The sequence below is a fragment of the Periophthalmus magnuspinnatus genome, chromosome 22 (genome assembly GCF_009829125.3).
Source record: "Periophthalmus magnuspinnatus isolate fPerMag1 chromosome 22, fPerMag1.2.pri, whole genome shotgun sequence".
In the NCBI taxonomy this organism is placed as follows: domain Eukaryota; kingdom Metazoa; phylum Chordata; class Actinopteri; order Gobiiformes; family Gobiidae; genus Periophthalmus; species Periophthalmus magnuspinnatus.
Window position 1 is genome coordinate 6,046,505 of NC_047147.1, and position 26,501 is coordinate 6,073,005.

Genomic DNA, 26,501 nt, shown 5'->3' on the forward strand with positions numbered 1-26,501 from the left:
TAACACAACGACGAGTCCTGTACTTTGGGTCAAGAGGAAAGAGGAGATTTATGGGCCAACGGGGAGTGGTCTGCCTAATGTGACCCTGGAGGAGTAGCAGTAACTGTTGGAGCCTAGTAGAAGTAGTAGTAGTCGTAGTAGTAGTCACAGTATTAGTCGTAGTCGTAGTAGTAGCAGTTGTAGCCTAGTAGTAGTAGTATTAGTAGTCGTCATCGTAGCAGTAGTAGTCGTTGTAGTAGCAGTAGTAGTAGTAGTAGTAGTAGTAGTAGTAGCAGTAGTGGTAGTAGTAGCAATTGTAGCCTAGTAGTAGTAGAAGTAGTAGTAGTCCTCGCAGTAGTAGCAGTAGTAGTAGCAGTTGTAGACTAATAGTAGTTGTAGTAGTAGTAATAGCAGTAGTAGTAGTAGCAGTTGTGGCCTAGTAGTAGTAGAAGTAGAAGTGGTCATAGCAGCAGTAGCAGTAGTCGTAGTAGTACTAGCAGTTGTAGCCTAGTAGTTGTAATAGTAGTGGTAGTAGTTGTAGTAGTTGTAGCAGTTGTAGCCTATTAGTAGTAGCAGTTGTGCCTAGTAGATGTCATAGTAGTCGTAGTAGTCACAGTAGCAGCAGTAGTAGTAGTAACAGTAGTAGCAATAGTAGTCATACTAGTCGCAGTTCAAGAGGCCAGAGGAGATTTATATGCAGCTGGGGATTGCTCTTCCTAATGTATCCCTGGAGTAGTAGTAGTAGTAGTAGTCATAGAAGCAGTAGCTGTTGTAGCCTAGTATTTGTAGTAATAGCAGTAGTAGCAGTCGTAGTAGTCGCAGTTCAAGAGGCCAGAGGAGATTTATGTGTAGGCGGGGATTACTCTTCCTAACGTGTTCCTGGAGTAGTAGTAGCAGTAGTAGTAGTAGCAGTAATAGCAGTAGTAGTAGCAGTCATAGTAGTGATAGTTCAAGAGGCCAGGGGAGATTTATGTGTAGGCGGGGATTGCTCGTCCTAATGTATTCCTGGGTAAAGACCAGACTTGGGCCTGCGGGGGAGTGAGGGGAATAGTAATGACCGTATGTATGGACCGGGCAGATACAACGGGACCCTCACTGCACTGAATCACGTTTTAATTATGACTTTCTCCAAAATGCAATTACTTGTCACTGACCAAACGCGCCCAAGCTTCAACACTTCACCAGGAAATTATAGCCATGTCTGGTGTGTCGCTAATCTTTACACGTTTACAAATTTGACTAATAATCCCGTCTTTGGAGCTAAATAACTTGCAACGAGGAATCTTGTTAAACATTCTGTGAAATTGCCACTAGAAGAATCACTATTAATTGTAGATGAAGTAAATATGAATAGCATCCGGAAGTAGTGATTTATAGTTTTGTTTTAGTTTCCTTCTGTTGACAAAAGTATTTTACAAAACTGCATCGCAATTTGAAGTTGACTAATAATAAGATATAATTTTAACAGAAGTATATTTTGTATTCTCATATTGGTATTAGAACTCGTAATACAACAAGTCATTGAAGTAGAGGGAGTAGTACCAGTAGTAGCCTAGTAGTAGTAGTAGTAGTAGTAGTAGCCTAGTAGGAGTAGTAGTAACAGCGAGCCTAATAGTAGTAGTAGCAATAACTGTTATAGCTTAGTAGTAGTAGTCGTAGTCATAATAGTAGCAGTAGTAGTATCAGTTGTAGCTTAGTAGTAGTAGTAGTAGTAAACCTAGTAGTAGTAGTAGTCATAGTAGTAGCAGTACTAGTAACAGTTTTACCCTAGTAGTAGCAGCAGTTGTAGTCTAGTAGCAATAGCAGTAGTACCGAGCCTAGTAGTAGTCATAGTAGTAGCAGTAGTAGTACCAGTTGTAGCCTAGTAGTAGCAGTAGTAGTAGTCATAGCAGTAGCAGTAGTAGTAGCAGTGGTACCCTAGTAGTAGCAGTAGTAGTAATGTTAGTAGTAACAGTAGTGGTAGTAGTAGTAGTAGCAGCGAGCCTAGTAGTAGTAGTAGTAGTAGTAGTAGTAGCAGCGAGCCTAGTAGTAGTAGTAGTAGTAGTAGTAGTAGTAGTAGTAGTAGTAGTGGTCTTAGTAGTAGCAGTAATAGTAACAGTTTTACCCTAGTAGTAGCACCGAGCCTAGTAGTAGTCATAGTAGTAGCAGTATTAGTAGTAATAGTAGTAGTAGCAGTGAGCCTAGTAGTAGTAGTAGTAGTAGTAGTAGCAGTAGTCTTAGTAGGTAGTAGGCCGACAGTAGCTCAGTTGGTGGAGTGTGATCCACTGATCCGATGGTTGGGGGTTCCAGTTCCCACAGATGAATGCTGTTGTTGTGTCCTTGGGCAAGACACTTAACCCACCTCACCCTCAGTGTCTGTGTACTCTGGTGTATGAATGTGTGTGTGAATGTGTGAGTGGTTCCTTAATATAAACCACTTTGAGCCGTGAAGGTGGAAAAACACTGTATAAATCTCTTTACAGACGATGCTGAGTACTTTTACTTCATCATGAATATTCTGACTAAATATTCCTCTCTGTGTCCGTGTGTCCATGCAGGTACCTGTCTAACACCTCGTTCACGGGGGCGACCGGTCTGATCCAGGTGGAGCCGTCTCACTCGCGGGTGCTCTCCTCACAGCTCTTCCACGTCTGGAGCCTGAAGAGGGGCGCTCTGGGGCAGCCGGCCTGGGTCACCGTGGGACAGTGGACCCGCGGGACTCTGGAGCTGGAGAGCGGAGTCCTGGGATTGGTGGGCGGGTTTGGGAACAGTCAGGGCCAGGGTCTGGGGGCCGGGGTGAGAGGAGGGGAGGGGCAGGCGGAGGGGATAGTGTGGGGGAGGTGGAGGCCCGGGCTGTCTGTGGAGGGGCACCGTCTGAGGGTGGTCACGCTGGTGGAGCACCCCTTTGTGTTCACACGCGAGGTGGACGAGGACGGCCAGTGTCCCGCGGGGCAGATGTGTCTGGACCCCAGGACCAACCGGAGCGACGTTATCAACAATTTGTTCAACCAGCTCCACAATCCGAACGCCACCGCGGCCGACTGGGATGGGCCCGGTGAGTCACACACGGTTATACTTTTAGACTTTTACAGTACCTCCAACTGCACCACCCAGACCCCAAAACTTTATAATTCCATATACTGTATTTTCTGGACTATAGCAGTAGAAGTAGTAGTAGTAGTAGTAGCAGTTGTAGCCTAGTATTATTATATTATCAAATCAAGTATATTATAATATTGTAATAATGTATTCCTGTAGTAGTAGTAGTAACAGTAGAAGTAGTAACAGTAGAAGTAGTAGTAGTAGCAGTAGTAGCAGTTGTAGCCTAGTAATATTGTAATAATGTATTCCTGGAGTAGTACTAGTAGTACTAGTAGTAGTAGTAGTAGTAGTAGTATAATCTTGTGACTATAAATCGCTCCAGGGAAAAATGCATAATAATGAAGAAAAAACATATAATTTGTCTAATTTTGTGATTTTTACTTTAAGATAAGATAAATTTGTGGATCTCACTGTGGATTTGGAAAGCTAAGTATCAGTATCTGTAAATATCAGTAAATATCGGCCACAGCAGCAGGTGAAATATCAGTATCAGCTCCAAAAATAAATAAATAAATGTAAAAATCCATATTGACTCATCTTTAACAACAGAGGCGGGTCAGACAGTGTAATAACAGACAGTAGCTTTAAGGTTTAAGTAGTTGTTATAAAAGAAAACCTGCGTCACACTGACACAATAAATTATTATCACAGACGGATGCTTAGTTACTTTGTTGTACTAGTAAAAATGTTACAACCAGTGTCCATCTTTTGATCCATTTTTGAGACAAAAGAGTTAAACACGAGACGAAAGGGTTAGACGCGAGACGAAAGGGTTAGACGTGAGACGAAAGGGTTAAACACGAGACAAAACTTCTATCTATCTCTCTGTTCACTGTCCTTATTGAAGGTAAACGCAGGTTCGACGTGAGTTTTGGACCAGATTTCATTCACTATTTAAGACAAAAGGCAGCTAACATAAAAAAATCCACTTCGGTCTTGATCTTTGCAATCTGAAAATAATGACTGCACTTGTAACAGCATTTTTAGAGAAAAAAGTACACAGCAGTGCAAACCAACAACCTCATTACTGTGAGATTTGCCCAAAAAATACTCATATAATCTACAATAATTTCACTTCACAAGCTTTTCTCTCCGAAACTTTTCAGAATTGACTCAGCCAGTTCTAAATACTTGTAGTAATCTGTTCACTGCTCTGTCTATGTCACACAATTCACTTTTTAATTGCTTAAACTTTGGAAGCAATTTGCTCTGTGCTATTTATCCTGTCCCAATCTTTCCACGACTTTGAATGGAGTTATTTAAGTTTTTATATGACTGGTACTGCTAAATACTCTATTAACCCGGGCGGGATTGAGGTTAGAATTAAAACTAATGAGAAGTGCAAAGATGTTTTAACCAATTAGTCCATATACTCACATCAGTTATAACCAGTGCCTGATTAAATAAACAAGCTATTTTTATTCATTATGCTCCAGCGAGTAAAACACTTTCATTTACAGATAAGCAGAGGTGGGAAACAAAGCCAAAGATTGTACACAAGTAGGACTGCTCCTACTTCAAAATGATAGTACTCAAGAAGTGCTATATAGTGGCTCAAGTAAGAGCAAAAAAAAGATCATTTTAAGAGAAACTGTCAAGACGTAACAGTGTAATTGGAAAAATACATCATATATTTTAATTTATTTACATTTTATTTGCTTTATTTATTTATCATCATCATCATCATCATCATCATCATCATCATCATTATTATTATTATTATTATTATTATTATTATTTTATTTATTTATTTATTTTAGTATTGTTTATTATTATTATTATTATTATTATTATTATTTTATTAGTAGTAGTATATTATTTTTTTATTATTATTACTTTTCTTTCTTTTATTTAATTATATCAGTATATATACCTCCTTCTGTTTGTCTGTATTTTATTTATTTGTTTTTTTTTCATTTTTTTTCAGTTTATTTTTTTATTTCTGTTTATTGTGTGTATTCTATTTATTTTTTTCATACAATTTTCAGTTTTACTAAAACAGTGTCAAACTCTAATGGCAAAAGTAAAACACAACTACCTGCCTATGAAAAATAAAATTGAATTGAACTGAATCTTCAAATAACATTGAAAAAAATCTAAGAATAGACCACAAACAAGTGAAAAACTAAATTCAATCTGAAAGAGTTGCAAGAATCGCATCAAGTGATCGTGTCGACAGATTGTCACGTGTGGACTTACTTAAACTCGCGGCTCGCTACACGATTTTTCAGTCTATAAACGATTTTGAAAAGTGCAGACCACAGACCCGAGGAGAATCGTATGAGATTTTAAGGAGGTCGCGCGCTACAAAACGAGCTAACAGAGATAACACACTGTCAGCTGTTTCCTGTTTGAATATAATGACTTTCTCTGAGACTCGAGATCAGAGCAGTGCACTTCTAATTTAGATGCGAGTCAAAACTGTGTCATTATAATCTGTGAAATGCGGCGCAATTGTTCAGATTAATATTTAACGCACAGAAGGCTGGCAATAAACGACACAGGAAGTAGAGTGTTTACTGCAGCAGCCACGGAAGTATAATCAGATCTTATTAAAGTAGCAGCAGCTTCACCTTGATCCTCGCTGTGTGGATGTAAACACGATCTACTCTCGCCTTTTTAATTTTTAACGGGCGCTTCAAACTGGATGTTTAGTGGACTGGGACTGTTATTATTTGTAGAGGACACATTCACGTTCTAGTGGATAATATGGATGAAAATGAAAATGCAGTTTAACTTTAGAACTTTACGAGAGGTGAGCAGTAAAGTCGTCATTATTTTTCCTGTTTTTTGAGTTTGTATCGTGCGTCTCTGTGTCCGTCACTCCCTCCGCCCCTGACGCTCGTTTATTGGCTGTTGCCGTGGTGATATTTTGTGGTTATAGCAGCTCAGAGTCGCAGTTACATCATGTACTAGGAGTGCGGTGGATTCAAAATCGTGTACGCCAGCCTAAAATCAGAGGGAAGCAAATCTGGCAAATGGTCCTGTAGTGTCTGTGACTGTGGAGTAACCAAAACGTCCTGTCCCGTGCGTCGCTAAAGCACGATTGCGTAGGGTTCTATGTCCCACACTCACACCGAGCCACGGCCCTGTGACGTCATCACACGGTGGAGGAGCAGCCGGAGAAAATAAGTCCAGCGGCATGAAATATATCTTAACTTATGTCATGGAAATTATCTGTAAAGTAATACCAGAACATACAAGAAGAATGTTGATTTACTACATTTGCACCGGTAAACAAACGGCCCCAGTACTGACAGACAGAGTTTCAGCTGCAGTGAGCACAGATTAATGGGGTAAACTCACTTAAATACTGTCTGAGGTCCGAGCCCTTCTCCAAGTACAATTTACATTTAGGTCAGTCTTAGCTCAGTGAGATAACAGCTTTACATGAGTGTCTGAGCACATGTAAGGATGATCAAACAGATGTGTGAAATAAAAACAGAATCAGAATCAGATATTATTATTATTCACATTATTATTATTCATGGTATTATTATTATTCATGGTATTATTATTATTATTATTATTATTATTATTATTATTATCATCCATATTAACCATATTATTATATTTTATTTTTTTATTATTATTTTATTATTGATTTTCTTTCTCTTTCATTTAATTATATCAGTATATATACCTCTCTCTGTCTCTATTTTATTTATTATTTTTTTCATGTATTTATTTATTTTTTCTTATTATTCATATTATTATTATTATCATTATATTTTATTATTACTTTTCTTTCTATTTTATTTAATTATATCAGTATATATACCTCTCTCTGTCTCTATTTTATTTATTTGGTTATTTTTTCATGATTTTTTTTTTTTTTCAATTCAATTCATTTATTTTTGTAACGCCCAAAATCACAACAACAGTTGTCTCGAAGGGCGTTCATGTTTTGGTTGATGGGGGAAACCGGAGTACCCGGAGGAAACCCATCCAGACACGGGGAGAAACATGAAAAACTCCACACAGAAAGGCCTGGTGACCCGGGGATCGAACCAACCTTCTTGCTGTGAGACATGAGTGATGGCACTCAGTCACCGTGCCGCCAAGACACAAAAAACAAAACAACAGGAAGAATCAGACACAACAGGAAAAATCAGACACAACAGGAAAAATCAGACACAACAGGAAAAATCAGACACAACAGGAAAAATCAGACACAACAGGAAAAATCAGACACAACAGGAAAAATCAGACAACATAAGAAATCGGCCAGGCGAGGGGGAGGAAGACCAGACGAGGAGGAGGAGAGCCGGGCGAGGAGGAGGAGAGCCAGGCAAGGAGGAGGTCCAGCTGTCATCGGGGCATCTGAAAGAGACACACTCCACAGGGGGAGTGGGACAGGGGACAACATGTGAATAGCATTGCTGATGAGAAAATAGGGCAAAGTAGAGGATAGTGCTCAGGTTGCCATACTTCCCCCAGCTAGTTACTCCTACTGCAGCTTATCTTATCCCGGGTTTTAATAACCCTAACTCCCTCACTAAGTAACCTGGTCATACGCTATACCGAAGAGGAAGGTTTTAAGCCTGGTCTTAAATACAGAGACTGTGGGGGCCTGTTTAACATCAGCAGGGAGTTGGTTCCATAGCACAGGAGCTTGGTAACTGAATGCTCTCCCTCCCACTGTACTTTTGGACACTCTAGGAACCACTAATAGTCCTGCATTCTGAGAGCGGAGTGCTCTGTTTGGCTGGTACGGGACAATAGCATCTTGCAGATAGGATGGGGCCATACCGTTTAGGGCTTTGTATGTCAGGAGGAGGACTTTGAATTTGATTCTAAGCTCGACAGGAAGCCAGTGCAGATATTTTAGTACAGGACTGATGTGGTCTCTTCTTTTAGTTCCTGTTAGGACTCTGGCCGCTGCATTTTGGACCAACTGGAGGCTCCTTATAGTACTTTTGGGGCAGGCGGCGAGCAGAGAATTACAGTAATCAAGTCTGGAAGTAACAAATGCATGGATGAGTTTTTCAGCATCGTTTTTAGGTAAAATATTTCTAATTTTAGTTATATTTCGCAGGTGAAAGTATGCGGTTTTACAAGCTAGGTTTACATGGGCTGTGAATGAGAGATTTTGATCAAATAAGACTCCAAGATTTTTTACAGTAGGGCTAGAAGCTATACTCACATTGTCGAGTGAGATTATCTGGTCTGACAGAGAATCTCTTTGACCTTTGGGACCAACGACAATGACCTCTGTTTTTTCAGGATTTAAGAGCAGGTAATTCAAGGTCATCCAGGTTTTGATGTCCTTCACACAGGCACTGAGTTTATCTATTTGATCAGTCTGATTTGGTTTCATTGATAAGTACAGCTGAGTGTCATCAGCATAGCAGTGAAAATTAATGCCATGTTTTCTGATAATGTTACCCAATGGCAACATATACAGAGTAAATAGGATTGGACCAAGCACAGATCCTTGTGGAACACCACAGGCTACTTTAGAACAGGGAGAGGTGCTCTGGTTTATACTAACTTTTTAATCTTATTATTCATTTTATCATTCATATTATTATTCATATTATTTTATTTTATTATTACTTTTCTTTCTCTTTCATTTAATTATATCAGTATATAAACCTCTCTCAGTTTGTCTCCATTTTATTTATTTGGTTATTTTTTCATGTATTTATTTATTTTTTTCTGTTCTTACAATTTTCTGCTTTCATAAAACAGCGTGTCAAACTCTAATGGCAAAAATAAAACACAACTACCCGCCTGTGAAAAGTAAAACTGAATTGAATCTTGAAATGACATAAAAAATCAAAGAATAAACCATAAACTATCACAAACGTTTACATTAGTGTCTGAGTTTAAGTAAGAATGATCAAACAAAAGACATGTGAAATAAAAACAGAATCAGAATCAGTCTTTTATTGCCATTGTCAGTGAACAAAACTCACCAACTAGAAACTTACTTCGGTGATAAAGTGCAACATAAAACACTGAATAATAATATTTAAAAAGTAGAAATAGCTGTTATAAATACAAATAAGGGCATGTATAAAGTTAAAAAAGATATGTTTAAAAATAAAATAGTAGTAGTGAAACAGCAGACATGTAAATGGAAAACACAAAGTTTACTATAGCCTCCTGTGAGACTAAAGGCTTTGACTAGTCTGGCTTTTAATGAATGGATGAAAAAGACACAACAAAACATTTGCTTCATTAATTACAACCAAAAAAGGATTGTGCTGAAGCCACGTGTTTATGTAAGTCCATCCTGACCAACAAATAACTCCACAATACAGCAACATAACAGTTTATTCACTTATTTAAATCAGTATCTTAAACTTTAATCTTAAACCTTAATCCTATTGACTAAGAGTTCTATCACACTAGTAAGGCAGAGATGAGTCCTACTGTGATACGCTTTACCGTGAGTTTATGGTTTAAAAATATGTGGAGCAGCAAGGGTTAAACACGAGACAAAAGGGTTAAACGTGACCTATGGTCATGAGCTCTGGGTAATGACCGAAAGGACAAGGTCGTGGATACAAGCGGCTGAAATGGGTTTCCTCCGCAGAGTGGCCGGGCGCACCCTTAGAGATAGGGTGAGGAGCTCAGTCACACGGGAGGAGCTCGGAGTAGAGCCGCTGCTCCTACACGTCGAGAGGAACCAGTTGACTCGGGCATCTGCTCAGGATGCCTCCTGGACGCCTCCCTAGGGAGGTGTTCTGGGCATGTCCCACCGGGAGGAGGCCCCGGGGAAGACCCAGGACACGCTGGAGGGACTATGTCTCTCGGCTGGCCTGGGAACGCCTTGGGGTCCCACCGGAGGAGCTGGAGGACGTGTCCGGGGTGAGGGAAGTCTGGGAGTCCCTGCTTAGACTGCTGCCCCCGCGACCCGGCCCCGGATAAGCGGAAGAAAATGGATGGATGGATGAATTAAATAAACATCAAATGAATAAAATTAAATTCAATAAATATCAAAATAATACACTAAAATTAAATAAATATCAAATTAAAACATTAAAATTAAATAAAATCAATAAATAATAATAAATTAATTGATCAGCAACATTAACAAGACAAAAATTAATAAAACAATTTGTCCTGTTTTTTTTTTTTTTTTATCAAAATGAGAACGGCAGGATTAATGGCTGCAATGAGCGCGTTTTGCAGCGTGTAGCTTTTCGAAGCAGGGTTTGAAGCACGATACCGCAACTCTCAGCTCCTGCTCAGTGTTTAGCTGGACCTTACTTTGCGGGTGACTTTCGTGCGTCTCTTTACCTCCGTCTATCTCCTCCTTCCTTTTCCTCCCCACTGCTTCAGAAGGACTGCTCTATAGCCTAACGGTGCTTGGACATGGCTCCATTACGCTAATATAACCAAGATTTTTTTTAGAACTCCCCATTTGTGCAGATAAGACATTTTCCGTCCACTCTCCTCAATAATACACAGGTTTGTTGTGGATTTGCGCCACCATTTTGCTAAATTCAGAACCCCAAACCCAGTCTTGAATACTCCTCGCTGTTTTACAAGCTCTCAGTCTCATTACTATGGACATCACCACCACAAATACCACCTCTCCACAAAACTCAAGTTGATTTCTGAAGCAAAATCAATAAGGGATCATGGCTAGTCAGTCCTGTTCAATATCTCAAGTGAATATCAACTGACCTGGCCCGAAGCGGCGTCTCTACTTCACAACGAAAGCATAAAAGACGAGGATGAATAAGAGATCTGGCCTTCTGTCATCAAAGAATATATATTTTTACTTCTGGAGGATTTCAAACTTGGCATTCGGAACATAAATGCACTCATAAAACATCTTAATACTGTTTGATTAAAAGTATAAGGTCTGAAATTAACATTATGGATGACGAAGCTTTTTTATTTTATATCCGACTTTAACGGTCATAGCATTGATTGTAAAACTAATAGCTTTGGCAACTCTAATACAATTTTAAATATCAAATCCCCAAATCGTCTTGTAGATAGTGTTAAAACAGAACAACCACGCTCATTACTGCCAACTTTTAAAAGCTTTGGGATCCGAGTTGACTTGGCAAGAAAGAGATTCAAAATTAATTGGGATAAAACTCATACGACGATGATGTTGCCGGAGAATTTTTATTACGTGGGGCAGAGACTTCAGCTTGGATCATCAACATTTCAATCGGGGTCAAAACTCACCGAAAACGCAACCGCTGCACTTAAAACATGCATAATAATAGCTGAATAACTACACTTTAGATGGCTCATATTATAGAAAATCAACTTTTATTCACGTTTAATCTTAAAATAATTGTGTTCTCTCAGCATTAGCCTATATTGCATGTTTGAATTCACCTTTCACAGCTTGAGTGCTCAGAAAATTTCAGTTTTCACCTTTAGCGTATCTCAATCCAGGGCTGTCGACAGAAATTTGGGGGTCCCAGGGCAAGAGGTGTCATATGGGCCCCCTATAATACAAATTAATAGGAAAAGAGTCCAATTCTGGGCCCCTGAGATCCTGGAGCCTGGGACAACAGACCCCTGTTTAGTTTGAACAATTACGTTAACTTTAAATTATAAATCTGATGTTTTTTATGAGGTAAATTACACATCTGTAACAATACAAACAACACATTATCATAGACGTTTACATTCACGAAAATAAACAATATATGCAGGAATTATATATTAAATAGAGGAAGTTAAAATATACATCTATTTATACATTCATAACTTGTAATTAGCTTGGTTCAGTTTTCACCTTTATCATATCTCAATCCAGGGCCGTCGACAGAAATTTGGGGGGCCCAGGGCAAGAGGCGTCATATGGGCCCCCCTATAATACAAATTAATGGGAAGAGAGTCCAATTCTGGGCCCTTGAGACACTGGAGCCTGGGACAAGAGACCCATATTTAGTTCGAACAATTACATTAACTTTAAAAAAAATTATAAATCATGTTTTGTATGAGATAAATTACACGCCTATAAGAATAAAAACAAACAACACAATATTATAGACATTTACATTCACGAAAATAAACAATATGTACAGAGATTATTTATTAAATGGGGGAATTTTCAAGTAATTTTTCAACAACGGTCCCATTTCGATTACAAAGTTGTTTTAGATCAATATTAAAGAGCGGTTATTATGTAAAATCGCCTTTTTTTTTTTGAGCTTTCGACCATGTTTTAACGTTCTCTCATAAAAAACATCCCGGAACTAGTTTTAGATGTCCTCCATGCTTGTTCGAGTCATTTATTTACCTCTCCTGGGCCTTATTCAATTATACAATTCTGTCCAAATTATAAAATCTGTTAATAGTTTTTAGTTGTTTTTTTTGTTTTTTTTTATAGCATTTTCAAAAAAAAAAAAAAGGTAACATGGTTTAAATGAGCTAGCAATTAATACTGTGTTCGGTTTATAATGAACAAAATGTAAAATTACGCTGTATGGATGCTATAATTCAATGCCAAAGATCATATTTTTTAATAATAAATGTATTCTCCTTTCAGACTTACCCGAGGATGTCAGAAAGTGTTGCTACGGTTACTGCATAGACTTGTTGGAGAAGCTGGCGGAAGACATGGGTTTCACCTTCGACCTGTACATCGTGGGAGATGGAAAGTACGGAGCTCTGAGTGGGGCCGGGCGCTGGACGGGGCTGGTGGGGGACCTCCTGAACGGGACAGCGGACATGGCCGTGACCTCCTTCTCCATCAACTCAGCCCGCAGCAGGGTCATCGACTTCACCTCGCCATTCTACTCCACCAGCCTGGGCATCCTGGTACGGTTAAAACTATTGTTAGATCAAGTTAAAGACACTCAGTTTGTTTTATATGTAGTAGAAATAAGTTTGTATTGTAAACGCACATAGTTATCTCAATCCAGGCCCGTCGACAGAAATTTTGGGGGCCCAGGGCAAGAAGTGTCACATAGGCCCCCCATAATACAAATTAATAAGAAGAGAGTCCAATTCTGGGCCCCTAAGACCCTGGAACTCGGGGAATAGACCAGTACTCACTGTATTTCCGGACTATAAGTCAAAAAATGCATAATAATGAAAACAAAAATGTGCTTGTCAGGTTGTTAGTGTGATCGTAACAAAAATGTGAAATTATATACTCAGATGCGACTTATGTTCCACGTATAAGTCTGAGTAGATCTGAGTATAAGTCACACCCCCAGCCAAACTATGAAAAGAAACAACCTGTACATCGTGGGGAATGGAAAATAAGGAGCTCTTAGTGAGGCCGGGCGCTGGACGGGGCTGGTGGCGGACCTCCTGAATGGGACAGCGGACATGGCACTGACCTCCTTCTCCTTTAACTCATCGACTTCACCTCGCCATTCTACTCCCCCAGTCTTGTATGCAGAAGAAATAAATTTGTATTCTAAACACACATAGTTATTTAAATAATGAATAATTAGGATGGTGAGTGCTCAGAAAATTTCAGTTTTTACCAATCCCCTATCTCAAATCAGGCCTGTTGACAGAAATTTGGGGGCCCACGGCAAGGAATGGCACGTAGGCCCCACTATAATACAAATTAATAGGAAGAGAGTCCAATTTTGGGCCCCTAAGACCATGGAACCTGGGACAACCGACCCCGTATTTTCCGAACTATTAGTCGCTCAAAAATGCTTAATAATGAAGAAAAAAACACGATTGTCAGGTTGTCAGTGTGACCGTAAGGAAGATGTGAATTTATATACTCATATGTGGAATATAAATCGCATCTAAGTCTGAGTATACATGAGTATAAGTCGCACCCCCGGACAAACTATGAAAAGAAATGACCTGTACATCGTGGGGATGGAAAGTACGGAGCTCTGAGTGGGGCCGGGTGCTGGAGGGGAATGGTGGGGGACCTCCTGAACGGGACAGCGGACATGGCCGTGACCTCCTTTTCCATTAACTCATCAACTAAAGTTAAAGACCCTCAGTTTGTCTTTTATGTAGTAGAAGTAAATTTGTATTCTAAACGCACATAGTTATTTAAATAATGAATAATTAGGATGCTAGGTGTGCAGTTGGAAAGTGAGGAGTAGCTCTGGACCGCGGTGCTTTGTGGCGTTCTAAGACTTCACGTTGTGCGTTCGCTGCATAACTCCTCGTTGTTTAATGCGGGGGATCTTAACCTTTTTGACCTTGGCACAAAAGTAACTGGGGCCCAATCTCACTTTATGTAAATGCATCATATTCGTCTGATTAAGGGGCCCTTCAAAAGCGCGCTCGTGTCCCCTTTGTAACGCAAACTGGGGTGCGTTATTTTCATATAACCGCTCAGGTATTCCAGCAGCAGTACGCTCATGAAAACCTATCATTTGAATGTTATGATCAAAAATGTAATAGATGTAATATTACCATTCAACAAGCTTTCAGAGCCCGTCCAAAAGATCAAAACACAGAAAGACAAATTGGCAAAATAACAAATTGAGCAGAACTTCAATCATGACCGTTTTATCTCTACTTTTCATTCTACTGATGCATATTTTGTGAGCACAGATGAGATACGAACAGTGTGATTAATCCATTGGACATGTACGTTAACGCTTTACATCGAGGTCTTAATCTGCGCTCTATAGCCGTGCGTATTAGGGTGATCCGCGGACATGGTTACGCCTCAGCCCCGTCTCATTCTACCCCGCTCGTTCTACCTCTTTTTCTTTCTGCCCCTCAGTGAGAAGCACAGAGTATTAGTCTGCGGATAATTACTGTGCTCAGACTCCATTTCGGAATACTGATAGCTACAAATGAGAACCAGTTTAGTTCCGGAGAGCTTGGTTTAAAGATGTTATGTCTAAACTATTAGCGATTGAGTATTTTATTTTAAACGTATATTTCCGTAGAGACAAGCATTTGATGCAACAACGTAGTGTTTTTTTTGTTGTTGCAATAAACGCGCCTTTAATTAGCTCTGTGCACACCAGAGCCTAGCAACCTCACTGTTAGCGTCACTACTTCCTGTCCAATCGTGGCTCTATGAGGTTTTTGCAGAGTTGCACTAAAATTAATCAATATTTAAAGATAAAACGGCGGACAGTGACTTGACAGTGCACGTCTCAAACATGTTAAACACTTAAATGCATGAGGTGAAAACTGCAGCGGATAAAAGACGTGTTTGTGTCTCAATGCTAATGCTAATGCTAATTTTGAAGCATAAAACATTAAAACAACACCACAAACTGAAATAATCGACATATACAAAAACTCGGGTAATCTTCTTTTAATTAATCAATTAAAATGATTAAATTGGTTGATTATTTTATATTTTTAGGCTTTTAATAAGATATTTTTAGGGCTCAACTGTGGAAGAACATTCTAGGGATGCAAATAACATCTCCATGACAAAGAGATGGCCAGGAAGTTTCATAGTGCGCCTTTAAATCATAGATGGTTTTAATTTGTTAAGTTTCAAAATATAATGCGTTGTAAATATGATAGTGCCACAAATAAACCTGCACCTTAGAGTCTGTTGGAAGTAGAGTGTGTGCAAAAATATCGAAATAACAACATATCGTATCGTTTCATTTAATGATACAGTATCGATATCGTGGGCTGCTGTATCGATATATTGTCAACAGTGGTTTTTTTGGTGTTTTTTTTTTGTATATATAATTATTCTGTCATTTGTGCGGCTTGTTTAGAGGAAAGAAACTCATTTGACATTTAATTCACTGTTTTGATAATTAAAATATGTTTATTTCATTTTAACTTTTAGTATCACAGTTGTTTTAGTCGATATGTTGAGGTTGTTCAGAGTCGTTAAACTGCTCGTCTCCGTTACATGTAAACGTGGAGCTCGTAAAACATGTGCATGAATAACACTGGCCGATGTAACTGTCTGATGTGTTTTTGTAGTTGGTAAATTGCACAAAACAAAATGCACTTTATGTTATGTTCATCTTCAATAAATGAAAGATAAATTATAAAAAAAAATAATAATAACAATAATGTTTATTTTTTGTGAAAATCGGGTTGATCAAGTGTCCCAAAAGCCTTTATTTTTTCTGAATTGTATCGAATCAATTTCAAATATATCAAATCGTTTTGTATCGAATCGACAGTGCACTGTATCGAGGTATGTATCGTATCGGCAGCTTCTTAATGATACCCAGCCCTAGTTGAAAGACTAACTTTAAAAACACAGAGGAGCTTTGTCTGACCACCTAATGACATCATGCAGTGTGAATAAGCTTTTTGAGAGCTCAAGAGTGAGACGTTTTAGGAAGATTTAAGCACAAACAAATTCTGAGGATTTTGATGAAGAAATAACATAAATCTAGTCGCACTTACCCTGTTTAGTCCTGATGTAGACTTGATCCTGATTTACTCCAAGCTTAGTTCCAGGTTTAGTCATACACTAATTGGCCAAAAAAATAAGTCGCCACCAATAAAAAGGTCAGACACTCTAATATTTGGTTGGACCACCTTTACCTTTGATTATTAAGATTTATTTCCATCCAGTGTTGCATTCATTTTTCACCAAAATATTGCATTGACGATGGTCGAGTCTTATCGCCGCGCAATGGATCCCCACTATCCTTCCAATTTTTAATAACGCGTTGGACAGTTTTTAACCCAATTTTAGTAGTTTCTGCAATCTCTGTAGATGTTTTCTCTGCTTGACACCAATGATTTGACCCGTCTCAAACAGACAAACATCTTTTCCACAACTACGAGATGTGTCTTTCCACGTGGTTAAGAAGCAACTCATCGCACCAGTTGGGGTTAAATAACTTGTTGCAGCTTAAAGATAATCGCAGATGCAGTAATTATCCAATAGGAGGCTCGTACCTACCTGTATTTTCTTAGTTAAATCCAGGTAGCGACTTTTTTTTTGCCAGTCAATTGCCAAAACTGCTCATCAATGCGCCATAATACATCACTGTCTGCTACTGTTACTTTATTGACTAGTACTATTCTATTGTTAATCCATTTTACTGAGTGCTCAAATATTTGTATAAGCCATCTCTGCCCTGAGCGCTCAAAAACACTGTGGTTATTTTGAGTAGTTAATACTTCCCTCTGCGAGAGACAGATTGCGGCGCATAATATCCTCAGACACCAGCATATCATTTCAAAGCTAAATCCCCAGTTTACAAAGACAAGACCATGGACCGAAACGTGTCTTATTTAACCCACAGAGCCAGCCATCTTGCCCTCACAGCTGTTTTTGTTGTTGTTTTGTTTTTTTAGGTGCGGAGTAAGGACACGGCGGCTCCCATAGGTGCTTTCATGTGGCCGCTGCACTGGTCTATGTGGGTGGGCATCTTCGTCACGCTGCACCTCACCGCGCTCTTCCTCACCCTGTACGAGTGGAACAGCCCGTTTGGCATGACTCCCCACGGAAGGAACAGGCTGCGCGTCTTCTCCTACTCCTCCGCCCTCAACCTCTGCTACGCCATACTGTTTGGGCGGACCGTGGCCACCAAGGTAAACCAGCACTTTCAAGTGTAATTAATCAGCACTATACACTACAGCAGTGCGCCGCGTGTGTGTTTGTAGATAGACGAGGACAAGGTTGAAGCGAATGCAAAAGCGCTGCGGCTTTGAAGGCGCTTTAAGAGTCTGGTTTGCTGCATTAATGATAATTTATACTAAAGGCGCACTGTGTAGCTTTTCTCGTAGACGTTGTGCCACCAGCTTGTTACTTTCTTCCCGCTTCTTTCCTTTTTCGAGCTTAAATAAGAACAAATTCGTGAAATGTGCGTAAAAAGTGCTTGATCCATGCGCTCAAAATAAATAAATACAATGAAAATGAAACGAAATGAATGAATGAGATGCTATGGTTTGACTGGAATGTTCCAAAGTATGGCATTAAACGTATCAGGTAAGCAGACGATGCCATCAGGCAAGCTAGATCTGTGGAGAGGCGACCCTGCTCTCAATAAGTGTGCGTTGAGCATCAGAAATACCCATAGATCCAAATCCATCCATTTTCTTCTGCTTATTCGGGGTCGGGTTGCAGGGGCTTCAGTCTAAGCAGGGACTCCCAGACTTCCCTCACCCCAGACACGTCCTCCAGCTCCTCCGGTGGGATCCCAAGGTGTTCCCAGGCCAGCCGAGAGACATAGTCCCTCCAGCGTGTCCTGGGTCTTCCCCGGGGCCTCCTCCCGGTGGGACATGCCCAGAACACCTCCCTAGATGCAAATTTAAAAGTTATTAAAGTTATATTTTCCAGGTGATGCTGTAACATTTCCATGGAAACGAGCAGGTGACGGACCCTTCCAGAAAAGTTACACAGTGCAACTTTTCAAATGAAGGGAATGTTGTTCTGTTATAAGCATTAACATCATTTCAAATTACGGTACATCAAAGTTGGTGTGTACTTACTATGTTCAAAGCGTACTCGGGCGTACATTTCTTTCGATTTGTCAATGCAAACTTGATTATGTTTATTTTTCCTCTCGAGAGTTAGTGATACATTATTTGCATCTAAAGCTGAATGTGATTTGCTTATAGCTCCATTCTTTCACATAAAGCCACATTGTTTACTTCCACTGAAAGGCTCTATGCTAATGGATAATCAAAGCAAATGGAACCGCGAGCTCGTATAGGACGGCTATTTATGATCCTACTTCATCTTTTCAAATAATTAGCAATTAAGTAATGGTGCAAATAGCAAACAGCATATACGTCTATCTGTGTTTTAATAGATTCTTTTTTCAGATCGAAGTTTAGTTTGTTTTCTCGCCGGTTTTAGCAGGTAGCGGTCTAACTCAGATCAGTCGCGAGATGTTGTTGTGATGTAACAGGTTTTTCTTTCAACCGGTGGTAAAAACTGGTAAAAAAAGCCTCCTTGTCCTGGTTTAATGTCCTTACTCTCTCACAAAAATATCGAAATATCAATATATTGTATTGTTGAATGTGATGATACAGTATCGTTATAGTGCACTGCCGTATCGATATATTTTTTTGTATATTTTACAAAATTATTCTGCTACAGCACTACATTTGTGTGGCTTGTTTAGAGGAAAGAAATTAGTTTATGCAGAACATTTGACATTTGATTCATTTGATTCACTGTTTTGATGATTACAACAGGTGTTTTTCATATTAGCTTTGCACACATAGTGATTTAACAAAAACTTTTAGTATCACAGTCGTGTTTTAGTCGATGTCTAGTGTTCTCATCCAGGTGCAACAACCGTAGAATAAACACGGTGCTAAACTCCATTCACAATAAAGAGATGAGGTTTAATGTTGACTCCTTGACCACGACATGGAGTGAAAACTGTTGCCAAAAACACAGGAAAAAAAAAAAAACAAAATTCAGTTTATATGAATTATTGAGCATGACAAACCATTATTTCTATGTAGTTTTCATTAACAGTGACTATTTTTTCCACATTTTTACATTACAATCATCATGCTTTTAAACCAAAATGATTTAACAACTGCACGAAATAAACATTGATTTATAAACATATAAATAGATAACACTAAATAGCGCTAGATAGCAGTCGAAACAAACTAAACTTTGGTCCGTAAAAAGGATCTATTAAAATAAAAGATTGGAAGACTAACACGTACATCTCCATATTCGAATGTGCAGTTGATTTAAGTAAAGATATTCTACATTTTTTGCTTGTTTCCAGGGAGATGTTATTGGAATATTGTTGGAATGCTCCACACTTTGACATTAAACGCATCTATCTTGCATTTATTCAGTGCTGAGATTGTTGTGACCTGCCTCGCTTCTCCACAGATCTAACCTAATTTGGCCTAGAGGTACGACCTGCTTGCGTTCACAGAGATAGATGCGTTTAATCCCATCTCGTGGAACATTCCAGGAAAAGCTATAACATATCCGTGGAGACCATAGCACCTTTAATGCAGTACTAGGAGCCGTCCGTGTTCGATGGAGACCTCTTGGTGGGTCTCAGCTCCCTTTGAGGGTAAAAACAAGCGCCAAGTCTCACCTGCTCTTCCAATAGAGCAGGTGCCAGACTCATACAGACAGGTGTTTGAGCACAGTCTCTAAAGTGGTCTCCGAGTGTCCCACCGTGTCCCCTTCAGCAGCACGACCTGCACACTCCTCGTCCTCCTCTGCCGGGACGGTGATAATTGGACTATGAGGGATGGGCTGAGGCCGTGTCCACTGATGGAGGAGAGGGGAAGGCTTAAACTTTAAAGAGCGGTGGAATGTAGTGCAGCGCCATATGGATGATGGTCTTTCAGGCTTATTTTTAAAAACATAAATGGGTAAATGTGGATTAAGTTGCATTTAACATGAAAAGTTGGTACTGTATTTTCCGGAATATAAGTCACACCAGCCAAAACATGCATAATAATGAAGAAAAAAGACATATATTTCACATTTTAATTGCATCTGAGTATCAGTCACACCCCTCAAACTATGAAAAAAAGTGCAACTTATAGTCCGGAAAATACGGTATACAGTGGTCTCTTGTTTATCACGGGGGTTACGTTCCAAAAATAACCCGTAATAGGTGAAATCCACGAAGTAGTCATCTTTATTTTTTACGATTACCGTATTTTCCGCACTATAAGGCGCATCGGAATATAAGGCGCACCTTCAATGAATGGCCTATTTTAAAACAAATTTCATATATAGGGCGCACCACATTATAAGGCGCATAGAATATAAACTACTGTAGTAGCTAGGGTTGTGTTACGCATCCACGAGATGGAGCTGCGCTGAAGGGAATGTCAGATAAGTCAGTCAAACTCACAAAACAAGTTAATGCATTCACAATATAGTAACTCTCGAAATAGTGCAACGTAATAACAATAACTCAACGTTGTTCAAACGTTAATGTCCATATTCACAATATCTCCCAGCCTTGTTTAGTTGTAAACACGTGAAAGAAACACGTAAAACTCACTTTTTCAGTTCATTCCTCATTCACGAATCCATCGAGTTCTTCCTCTTCAGTGTCTGAGTTGAACAGTTGGTCGAGCTCATTCAAAGTGCCCGATTCCGTCTCGTCAAAATCGCCATTATCCATGTCGCTGCTGTTGTCTTAACAGTTCAGTGACGTTTCCTCCCTCCGTGAAACTCGGACCACAGTTGAGACTGATATATCAGCCCAGGCATCCGCAATCCATTGGCAGATTGTGGCGTATGTCGCCCGGCGCTGTCTCCCCGTTATCCCTATAGCGTCGGATCCTATCGTCACCGTTAGACTCGCGGTTGCGGACTTTCCAGCAGCGTAACTCCGCGCCCAGTCGTGCTCTCATGTAAATTCAAACGGCGTCTCAAAGCGGAGACATGGGGCTATCTAAATATTTTACCGTCATTACGGTAATCTGCCTCTGTTGTCCTGAAGGTGACGAATGAGAGCGCGGGGCTGCGGGGATTTTCCCAGTCATTTATTCGACGCGTAAAAGAAAAAATACGGATGGATGCGTAAAATAGAAGTAGTTGTGTGGAAAAAATGCAGCAAATGCTGATACTTCATTTAACATGATTTTTATGGCTAAAAAAGAATAAAAGTCTAGGTCTAGGTGAGCTATACTGGCCCATAGTGTGCTCAGTCCTTAAAGGGTTATTACCACTATTACTTCGGAGACGCCTCCTGACTACTGGTGTCATAATTGACCAATATTGATTCATATATAAGGCGCACCGGATTATAAGGCGCACTGTGGGTTTTTGAGAAAATTAAAGGCTTTTAGTTGCGCCTTATAGTGCGGAAAATACGGTATTATATATCTTCTAAGGCTGTAAAACCCTGGCTGTAAAATCTGCGATACAGCGAGACCACGAAGGGTGAACTGCAATATAGCGAGGGACGACTGTACTGTATTTTCCAGAGTACAAGTCGCACTGGAGTATAAGTCGCACCAGCCAAAAAATGCATAATAATGAAGAAAAAGCCATATACTTCACATACTGTATTAATCAGATCTGGGTATAAATCGTACCCTCAGCCAAACTATGAAAAAAAGTGTGACTTATAGTCCAGAAAATATGGTATATTTGTTGCTCCAAAGTCTGAACTCTCCTCCAATCCACATTCTTTCACTGACAGAGGATCGGTCGGGGATCTCTCCATTAAAAGAATCACTGGTGATTAGAAATAACAAAGTCTTGACCTTGATTAAAATATAATTAATTGAACAGCCATATATTGGAGCACCAGAATGTTTGGTGACAATGAACATTTTATAAGAAGCTCTGTATTTTGTGGAGAACGTGGTTTAATGCTAATCTTAATTCCATCGCGTGTCGGGCAAGAGGGGGAAAAAAAACGTTTATTGAATTTTCACATTTACACAGAGACAAAAGCTGGAGTGTGATGGAGAAAGGGTTTATTTTGGACAATATCTCTACTGTTTAAGCTGTTTAGACACTGGTGATGGTCAAGAGGAAAGGGAGTAGCTGAGTTGGTTGATGGTTCTGCTGCAGCGTTGGAAATATGACTTGTAAACTTGCTAAAAATAGTAAATAAGTCTTGTAAAAATACCCTGTTCTACTTGAATTTGCAAATAAATATCTGTTTTGTTACCATCTTCTACAGATTTTGTCAGTGAACATCATTTTGGGATTTTATCAAGGGGGGATGGGATATTTTAAAGGTCTTATATTACGGAAAAATTGACTCTTGTGAACTTAAAGCCATGTTATAGTGCCTCAAAAACAGACCTGGAGTTGTGTTTTTAAGATAAGATAAGATAAGATATGCCTTTATTAGTCCCACAGTGGGGAAATTCCAGTATTGCACCGCACAGTTAAAGAACAGAAGGAAAATGGTACATGCAATAAAACAAGATAATAGATAAATTGTTTAAAATAATTTAAAAAATATACTTAAAAATAAACTAAAAATAGACTCTAATATAACATCTTCGTAACGTGACTTAAGTATTGCACATAGGTGTGGATGAATGACACATGTTCAGTGTTAACAGTGTTCATTGTACAGTCTGACAGCAGCAGGAAGGAAAGACCTGCCAAACCTCTCCTTCACACAGTTTCATTCACTAACCCTTTATTACATCTGTCCACATCTGCAAAGCTCAAAATGCTCCATTCCACTTTGTGATGTCATGAAGTGGTAGTTTTCACATTAACAGTTACCTTTTTAACTTTTGTTCAGTAGAGATGACCAATTCCAGGGCTTAAATTATTGAAATGATTCTAGTGAAGGTGTGTGGAGTTAAAAAACACAGTGGAGCACTTCCTGTTTCACTAGATGACATCACAAGGTAGAGCAAAGCGTTTTGTGTTTGAGAGAAAAACTCACGCTAAATATGCAGGTTTTTGTGTTAAACTTGTGTAAATGAAACAAAACACAACTCCAGGTCTGTTTTTCATGAGAAACAACATTATAACATCAGAAAAAAGCATAATATGGACCTTTTAATTACTGTAAACGTACTTATTTTTGCAAAGTAACTCTCTTCTTTTGCTTTAATAACCTGCACAAATGTGAAATCAATTTGCCCAACTCTGTCAATGCTCCCAGTGAAAGAGAGAGCCTGGATCAGAAAGACGGATTGAAGCGAGGTTATGGAGTCTGCCCGTGATGCATTAGACAGGTGCACGGCGGAGCATGTGTGTACAGGGGGGGACGGGCAAAGGCTAAGTGTCCCAGCAGAGGATGAGCAACTCGAGGTGGACCGGTGTGGATGGATGAAGGTCCCGGGTGATCGAGGGTTAGATCCCCGAATGGAGAAAGAAGGAGAAAGAGGAGAAACTAGGATGAAAGGAAGCATTTAAAGACAAGCCAACCAATAGCGGGGCACGAGAGGTGAGTGGGCGCATCTGCACCCAGGATTCAAAGAGGAGGACGAGGGGAAGCTGCAGGGAAAGGGACAGATGGGGTGAAAGGGTAATAAGTACAAAGTGAAAAGTGGCTGAGATGATGGCGGTGGGCAGATGGAGGAGAGAAGAGGGGGATGAAGGGAGAGAGGAGGGTGATGAGGGCGTTTTGGCAGACACCAGATGAGGCAAGTGACAGAACTGTGAGACGAAAGAAGATGGACCTACCGCTGGGTTTTAGTTGACGCCACAACATCACAACATTCTGTACTGCAATAGGTTTTAATACGGATCAAATGGGACCAGCTGAAATGTTGTTAAATTGTTGATTTTCGTTGCGGGGAGTTCTTCAATAATAGAAACGATCAGGTGAAACATTTGTGAATTCGCCTTTTGGATATTACACGGCAAAGTACAGTGTAATCAATAGAAGAAAAAAAACCCTAATACATAAAGAAGTAGGTTGTTCTGTTACTTATACATCAAGAAAACAAGAGGAATCAACATTACATGAATAACTTTATTTATATCTAGACCTAATTAACGGAATACTACTGTCAGTGAACCTATTATTACTACTAAGTGTATCATTTCTCTACGACAGCACATAAGAAACTAATATTTAAAAGTGGACCGTACAACTTTTCCACTGGGGATGTCATTGCTCTGCCTGAAATGTTACACAGTATGCCATTAAACACATCTATTTCAGTACAGGTGTTTTTATCGTTCAAAATTATCTTGAAAAACATGCGTTGTTATTGGTCAGCAGGGGCGTAAACAGGGGTAGGACAAAGGGGTCTGTTGTTCGGGGGGGGCCCAGGGTCTAAGGGGCCCCGAACTGAACTCTCTGACTTTTAATTAATATTAGAGAGAGGGGCCCATGTGAGGCTTCGTGCCCCCAGTCCCCCAAATTTCTGCTGATGGACTTGCTGGTCGGTTACTGGAACAGGGTTTGAAAGAAAAAAGAAAAAAAAACGCGCACTGTCTCACTCTTGGTTCACTTTTATTCATACGTTTTGGTTCCTCTGATGTTCCTGAGGTGGGCCAGTCAAGTGTGCACAGAAACAAGTACTGGAGCAGGGTCGCCAGTCCACAGATCTGACCTGTAATTTGACCTTGTGACGTCACTTCCTTGTCTGCATGGAGAAGATTAGTTGTTTTGAGTGTCTTGAAAAGAGCTATAGAAATAAAATGTATTATTATTATTTAATGGCATACTGTGGAACAAGTCTTCAAGGAAACAAGCACCAGAAAAGTTACATCATGCAACTTTAAAATAATAACATTTCCTTAAATTAAACTAGTAAAATTGTTTGATCTTGTTGATTTGAGCACAGCCGTAATGATGTTTAAGGCAGATAATCATAAGCTCCTCTTGTTTACACACATTATTCGAACAAATTAAGTCGATATCATCTTAAACAAACAGGTATATTCCAAAAAAGTAAGACTAGAACCAGTAAAAAACACTGTATTTGTGTTTGAGGGATTAGTGTTGTTCCACACAATAACTTTGATGATAAATTAAAAAGCTCCTACACAATAGAAGCATTTAAAAAGAGGTATAGTATAAAACATTACTTTTTGAAAATTACAGGACGCAGGAATGATTCATGTGAACTGCTGTGGTTTGTAGTTTTTCTTTTCTTTACATTTTGAGTCATTTGTTGCAGAACTGATGCTGCTTTTCTTGGAATTCTTGTGCGTTAATAAATAGGGTTAGGCATTACAAAGTCATTTTTACTCCAGCCTAAACTCTTTCGGTCATGAAATGTTATGTACAACCTTATACAAGTTGAATAATGTTTGAATGCTTTGAATGTAATGACCAAATAAAATACTTACTACTACTAAATAACTTACTGCATGAGTGTTAGTGTCCACGGATCCCAAGGTTGGCAGTTTGAATCCCTCTCTCGACATAAACATCATTGGTTGAGAGGTCCAATCTACTGGCCCATAGATGAATGCTGTTGTTGTGTCCTTGGGCAAGACACTTAACCCCCCATCACCCCCAGTGTCTGCGTACAATGGTGTATGAATCAGAATCAGAATCAGAATCAGCTCACAAACTAGGAACTTTCTTTGGTGATAAAGTGCAACATAAAAACACACTGAATATATACAAATAAGGGCATACACAAAGTTTAAAAAGATATGCTTAAAAATAAAATAAAATATAATAAAATACTTAGAGGTAGAAAATGTATACAACAGCTGCATCAGAACTTTTATTTTATTTTATTTTTTTATTTGTTTTTATTTTATTTTATTTGTTTTTATTTTATTTGTTTTGTTTTTGTTTGTTTTTTTTCCTTTTTTTTATTTTTGTGTGTGAATGGCTTTGAGTGACTTGTAAGTGGAAAAGTGTTATATAAAAATCCAAAAAAATGTGACCACGTTTCAATATCTCACCCCATTTCCTCAAAATCCCAAATCACGTTCACTAATTTAACGACACCCGCTTCGGCAAAAGTCACATTTTCATTGTTGACGAGCTAACCTCCATAAATAAACAAGTCCATTACGTCTGGTTCAGTGGTGCATGGTGTACGAGTCCACAAAATGAAAAACATACCTCGGCTTGGCTGGGATAGATTTCACATAAGTACCTTTGAAATTAAGTGCGCTTCTGCAGTGTCAGCGCGTTTTAAAAAAGAACAGCCCCGGTTGAGTCGCGCGGTGCACCTAAAGCACAACAGTAATGAAACCTGTCATGTGCTTATGCTCCTAAACAACT

At 39.3% G+C, this 26,501-nt stretch overlaps 1 protein-coding gene across 1 annotated transcript in view; it reads left to right on the forward strand.

Moving 5' to 3' along the window:
• LOC117391076 (glutamate receptor ionotropic, NMDA 3B-like) overlaps positions 1 to 26,501 on the forward strand; it is a 262,458-nt gene that overhangs the window by 167,526 nt on the left and 68,431 nt on the right. Inside the window, exons 3-5 of the mRNA XM_033988892.2 lie at positions 2,517 to 3,013; positions 12,536 to 12,807; positions 17,224 to 17,460. Coding sequence (XP_033844783.1) covers positions 2,517 to 3,013; positions 12,536 to 12,807; positions 17,224 to 17,460 — 1,006 coding nt within the window. The remainder of the gene's footprint in view (positions 1 to 2,516; positions 3,014 to 12,535; positions 12,808 to 17,223; positions 17,461 to 26,501) is intronic.